The 5,048-nt window shown below is 42.9% G+C and overlaps 1 protein-coding gene across 1 annotated transcript in view; it reads right to left on the bottom strand.

The window, feature by feature from the left end:
* Nucleotides 1-1,498: 1,498 nt before the first annotated feature.
* Nucleotides 1,499-5,048, bottom strand: part of Kcnj2 (potassium inwardly rectifying channel subfamily J member 2) — a 7,803-nt gene continuing 4,253 nt past the window's right edge. The window contains exon 2 of the mRNA XM_031352883.1: nt 1,499-3,904. Coding sequence (XP_031208743.1) covers nt 2,407-3,690 — 1,284 coding nt within the window. The 5' untranslated portion in view covers nt 3,691-3,904 and the 3' untranslated portion in view covers nt 1,499-2,406. The remainder of the gene's footprint in view (nt 3,905-5,048) is intronic.

Below are 5,048 nucleotides of genomic sequence, written 5' to 3'. Positions count from 1 at the left end.
AAGAAAAAAAAAGAAAGATTCCCCTCCCACTTTTCTTGTCTCTGTACCCGCCCCTACCCTTTTCAAATAACTCAAGTCTTTGTAAGTGGTAGTACTGTGTGTTTGGGGTCAGTCCAGGTTGTTACCCCCACGCTCTACTGCATCTTCGTTTGATTGACATTCCACTGAATACTCTTTGGTTTGATTACTTTCCTTTGCAAATCACCATAATAGCAGCATCTGGAGCCTTCCACAGCCTCACACTGACAGAAGCAAGTCTGTTTTCTCTCCTGTGACTTCTCCCTGTCCCCAACCCGGCCAATTCCTTAAGCAACTTGCAACCCTGCCTTTAAACCCAGATGTACAATAACAACCACTTTCTCGACAATTCTTTCTTGATTTCCATAACACCAACAGTTTTCAAATCCATCGACTTAGAAAGTTGAAAACAGCAGAAACTGTCAACGTTTCTTACAGGCACTGTATCCAGATATAGAGGCTCACAAGCCACAGACCGGCACAAACATCAATCGAAAAAAATACGTGGTTCCAGAACAAGCTGATTTTTAATGGCATATTAGGGTGTAATACCATTAGAGAGTTGATTTTGAGACGCCAACTAAAAAGGAAAATTAGCAGCCCCAGGGTTTACAAGTAGAGAACGTTAAAACCAAGAGAAAGGAAGGGAGGGAGAATTGCATTATTGAGCGAGAGTTGGGGGAGGGGAGAGAGGTTTTTATAAAGGCAGGTGAATAGGTAGAAGAGGCTTCTAGAAAATAACTTGTCCTTGGCAACCTGCTCTGATACTTTCCAAGAGACAATGACCAGCTTACATTAATCACGAGCATTTACAGAGAGAAAAATAACCCTTTAGACTCTTAACTCGTTAGCTTGTAATTATGTTGTGTTTATATGGCTCACTAAGACCTAAAATACTGAAACAGTCCCTCTTACCCTCTGACATGAAAAAGGCAACTTCCCTCTCACCTGTAAAGTGGATTGTTACATTGAAGTGGCTCATGTTCTCTGTGTGTGTGTGTGTGTGTTTCTCTCTCTCTGTGTGTCTCTCTCTCTGTCTCTCTCTCTCTCTCTCTCTGCAGAGACCTTAGAAGAACAAGCCTAGAGGCCAGACATCTTTCTTAATGTGACACTGAACTAGAAATGCCCTGGGAGTCAAGGCTATGACTCAGCTGCAAAATTTGAAATCTGTTCATCTTTCTTGCTGGTTGATGGTTTGGAAGGTGCCAGGTTACCAAAAAAGTTGAACCACGATCTGATCTTATGGAATAAACTTTGGAATGTGCAAAGAGAGAAAAGCCCAGAAAAGTCCAAGTCCCCCCTCCCCCTTTGAGTACATTATCCTGACGAGCACTACCTATCAGGGAATGAAAGATATTGGTATAGTGCATAAGTAACTGTGACCTATGCGTCCCTCCTCCCCTCCAAATAAGATGCACAAAAGACCAGACTCAAAAGCACACTACATTGATCAGACTTTGGTGTTCTTTTCAGACTATAGTGCAAAATGAATAGACTGTTTCACATCTTGCTAAAGTTCAAGATAGTGTCTCTGGATTTCCAAAACAATCCATGGAGCTTTGTTTCATTTTAAAAATATAACTTCCACATGCAAAAAAAAAATGTGCATTGTCTTTGGTATTTATTTAAGTTAGTCTAACTGAAAGTTTAAGATAACCTTAAGCATTGTGGAAAAGAAAAGTATAAAACCCAGAGGCTACCATTTGGCTAGTGTTACATAATGCTATTATGTAACGAGAGCTAGATGGAGAGAGACACAGAAGAGACAGACAGACAGAGAGACAGACATATATAGAGAGATCAACCTTAGCAAACAAATTACTGGCCTCAGAAAATCAGGCTCTCATTTTGGCAGTTAATAGCCAAATACTTGATGCTTTGAAGCACACTTTGCACTTTCAATAATGCTCAACACTGACGTTTTAAAGTTATGTAAAAGATAAACTACACTGCAACAAAAATACAGTTTGTGTTCATGTAGTTAGCAGCTTTTCAAAAAATTAAGGCAGAGTTTTGCCTATGTTATGCCATTAAAATCACTCTTGTTCCCCTAAAGAGAAGAAGCATTCCAGGTAAGTCATGTACCCAAACCGAGGCTGGCCTGCATATTCAAGTTTTGTCAAAACACAAAACAATACATTAAAAACCCCATAACTTATACTACAACAGATATGTGCCGTCGTGTCTCTTGGAGGCCTGCAAAGCGCTTTACATCAGTCATCCAGCTCACAGTCTTTTCTTGAAACCTTTGTGCTAGCTTTAGTCTCTTGTGGCTGCTTGCCTTCACCCACCTCTTGACCAGTACCATGGTCTGTGTAACTGTCTCGGACCTCTGACCAACATCAGACTGTGTAGTGAAGTAAATATTCCAAAGACAGAATCAGCCAGTCATATCTCTGATTCTCGTCTTAAGGGCCTGGGCTCTAGAGGTACGCTTGCCTGGTTGTGAAGATCTATGCCAGGAGGTGAGTCTGTACTTGTGCTCTCTGGAACTCCGTTCTCACTATCTTCTTCCTCTTTGCTTGTTAGGGCAACTTCATTTTCATAGCAAAATGAATTTGCATTTGAGAGGATGTATTTCTTCTCTGCTAAGTCTCTGGCACTACAAAGGGGAGTGTTAGGTACCTCATAAGTCTTATGGAATCTTGAATAGTCTACTTTATAGTAGTGTTTCTCTTCAAAGAGCACTGGCTCATAGCGGTGACCCCAGAGAATTTCGTTGGCCAGATAGGAACTCCGGCATTGTGTTGTCATGGCAGTGGCCTCCACCATGCCTTCCAGTATGACAACGATTTCAAAGTCTGCATTGTCAATGTCTTGCTTACTCAAGTCATATAAAGGACTGTCTTCGTCTATTTCATGGACGATAGTGATGGGGGACACTAGAAATATGCGGTCAATTCCGCTATCGAAACCAACATTGATGTCTATCTGGTCCAAGGGGATATACTCCCCTTCTGAAGTGATCCTAGATTTGAGAAGCTGTGCCCGGACATGAGCTTCCACAAGGTGGCTCTTGCGAAGGTTGCCCACTCTCCACATCAAACAGAGTTTGCCGTCCCTCATGGCAATCACAGCATTGTGACTGAAGACAAGAGTCTCATTTCTCTTCTTTGGCTTTGCCATCTTCGCCATGACTGCGCCAATGATGAAAGCGTCGATGATGCAGCCTACGATTGACTGGAATACCACCATGAAAACAGCAATTGGGCACTCGTCCGTAACACACCTGAAACCATAGCCGATGGTTGTCTGGGTCTCGATGGAGAAGAGGAAGGCAGCCGTGAAGCTGTTGACCTCAGACACACATGCTTTGCTCTCTTTAGAAGCATCCAGATCCCCGTGGAGCAGAGCTATCAACCAAAACACACAGCCAAAGAACAGCCAAGAGAGCACAAAGGCGAGGCAGAAGATAACCAGCATCCACCGCCAGCGAATGTCAACACAGGTAGTAAAGATGTCTGCCAGGTACCTCTGTCCTTTCTCACCCACGTTGATAAACTGAACATTGCAATGGCCATCTTTCTTCACAAAGCGGCTCCTGCACTGTTGTCGGGTATGGACTTTACTCTTGCCATTCCCGAAGCCATTGGCGACCGCCATTGTGGCCAGCTTCATGCCGTCTTCCTCCGAAGAGACGATGCTGTAGCGGTTGGTTCGCACACTGCCCATTGCTTCCGCTGGGGACGCCAGTGTTTCTGCTTTAGAAAACAGTCTGAGTTTTTGCAAAACCCTTTGAAGAAACAGTTTTGAATGTTCGGTGAAGACACACACACAAAAATTTTTTTTTTTTTAATGAGGAGAGATGGATGCTCCCAAGAACCTTGGCGCTCTTTTAACCAGCAGAGTTACCTTAGTAACTCATCTGACATCCAGAGAACTTGTCCTACAAGAAAAGAGTGCATTCGTTACAAAACAGCCATACTTAAAGAAGTCCTACTGTCTTAACAAACAGAAAACTCCAGAAATATGTGGTCAGTTCCACTATTGACGCTCATATAGTTGCCTATCTGGTCCAAGGGGATATATTTCCCTTCTGAAGTGATCCTAGATTTGAGAAACGATACCCCTGTCTTAACAAACAGAAAAAAAATACACACAAATACACTCTAGATTGAATTGTGTGGAGTTCTCTTTCTTCTTATAAAAGCTCTTTTAAATTTTGATTTAAAAATCACAGTCATTGAACATAGATGAGGTACCTCTGCTAGTCATTCCACTGAAATTTCAGCTCCTTTTTCATTTGTCAGCAATCTAGCCTATTCTACAATTCAGATTTGCCTATCAGCTCTTACTCTCTTCCAGGCTCTCAGGGTAATAGAAGAGTCCTTCTGATTCTAAGGTTTGCACCAGCTTTGGGCAGTAGGATGTGTCTAGAGAACATTGTATATGAACAGCCTGGATATGAATCCAGCTATATGTGTTAAGGGAGAATGTCCCAGCCTTTGCTGACAAGGTTGACATGGACAGGCACAGACACTTTTATTTTGGTAATAATGTTGGACAGAAAGCCGTCTGCAACATTTGAAATAGATCCTAACTTCTGGACACTGTTTGAGCTTGCTCCATTAACTGCACACACTTGAAGCAGGCACTGTGCAGAAAAATGCCTGATACCATCTCCCAGGATGCAAGGGATCCTGACTTGAAGACATAGATTTGCTCTGGGGGATAGAGAGCCCTTCTGTTGCCTAGCAATATGAGTCCTGAAATTCTCCAGAGATGGGATTGCCATGTGTAATGACAGGGTAGGAAGCAAGCACCTCTGGGCCAAAGGCCCAGGTCTTTAGCGGATTGAGATAAGGCAGGGGCTCATTTCATGTGGGTCCAAGGCTGTGTGCTCTCAAACAGAGACAACTTTGTAATGGAAGGAGCTCATATAAACGCCAGTCAGCTTACTTTCACTTCTAGTGCTGTTGTTTGCTATTGGTTCCTATGGAGAAGGCACTCACCTTTACTTAACATGAACAAATAGTGGCTTCCAGCTCCCTCCCACAGCTTCATTCTGCCCCCAGGTAAAATTTAGCTAC

This window comes from Mastomys coucha, unplaced genomic scaffold (assembly GCF_008632895.1).
Source record: "Mastomys coucha isolate ucsf_1 unplaced genomic scaffold, UCSF_Mcou_1 pScaffold5, whole genome shotgun sequence".
Taxonomy (NCBI): domain Eukaryota; kingdom Metazoa; phylum Chordata; class Mammalia; order Rodentia; family Muridae; genus Mastomys; species Mastomys coucha.
The sequence above is the reverse complement of the archived record's forward strand: the minus strand, read 5'-3'. Positions and strand labels throughout refer to the sequence as shown.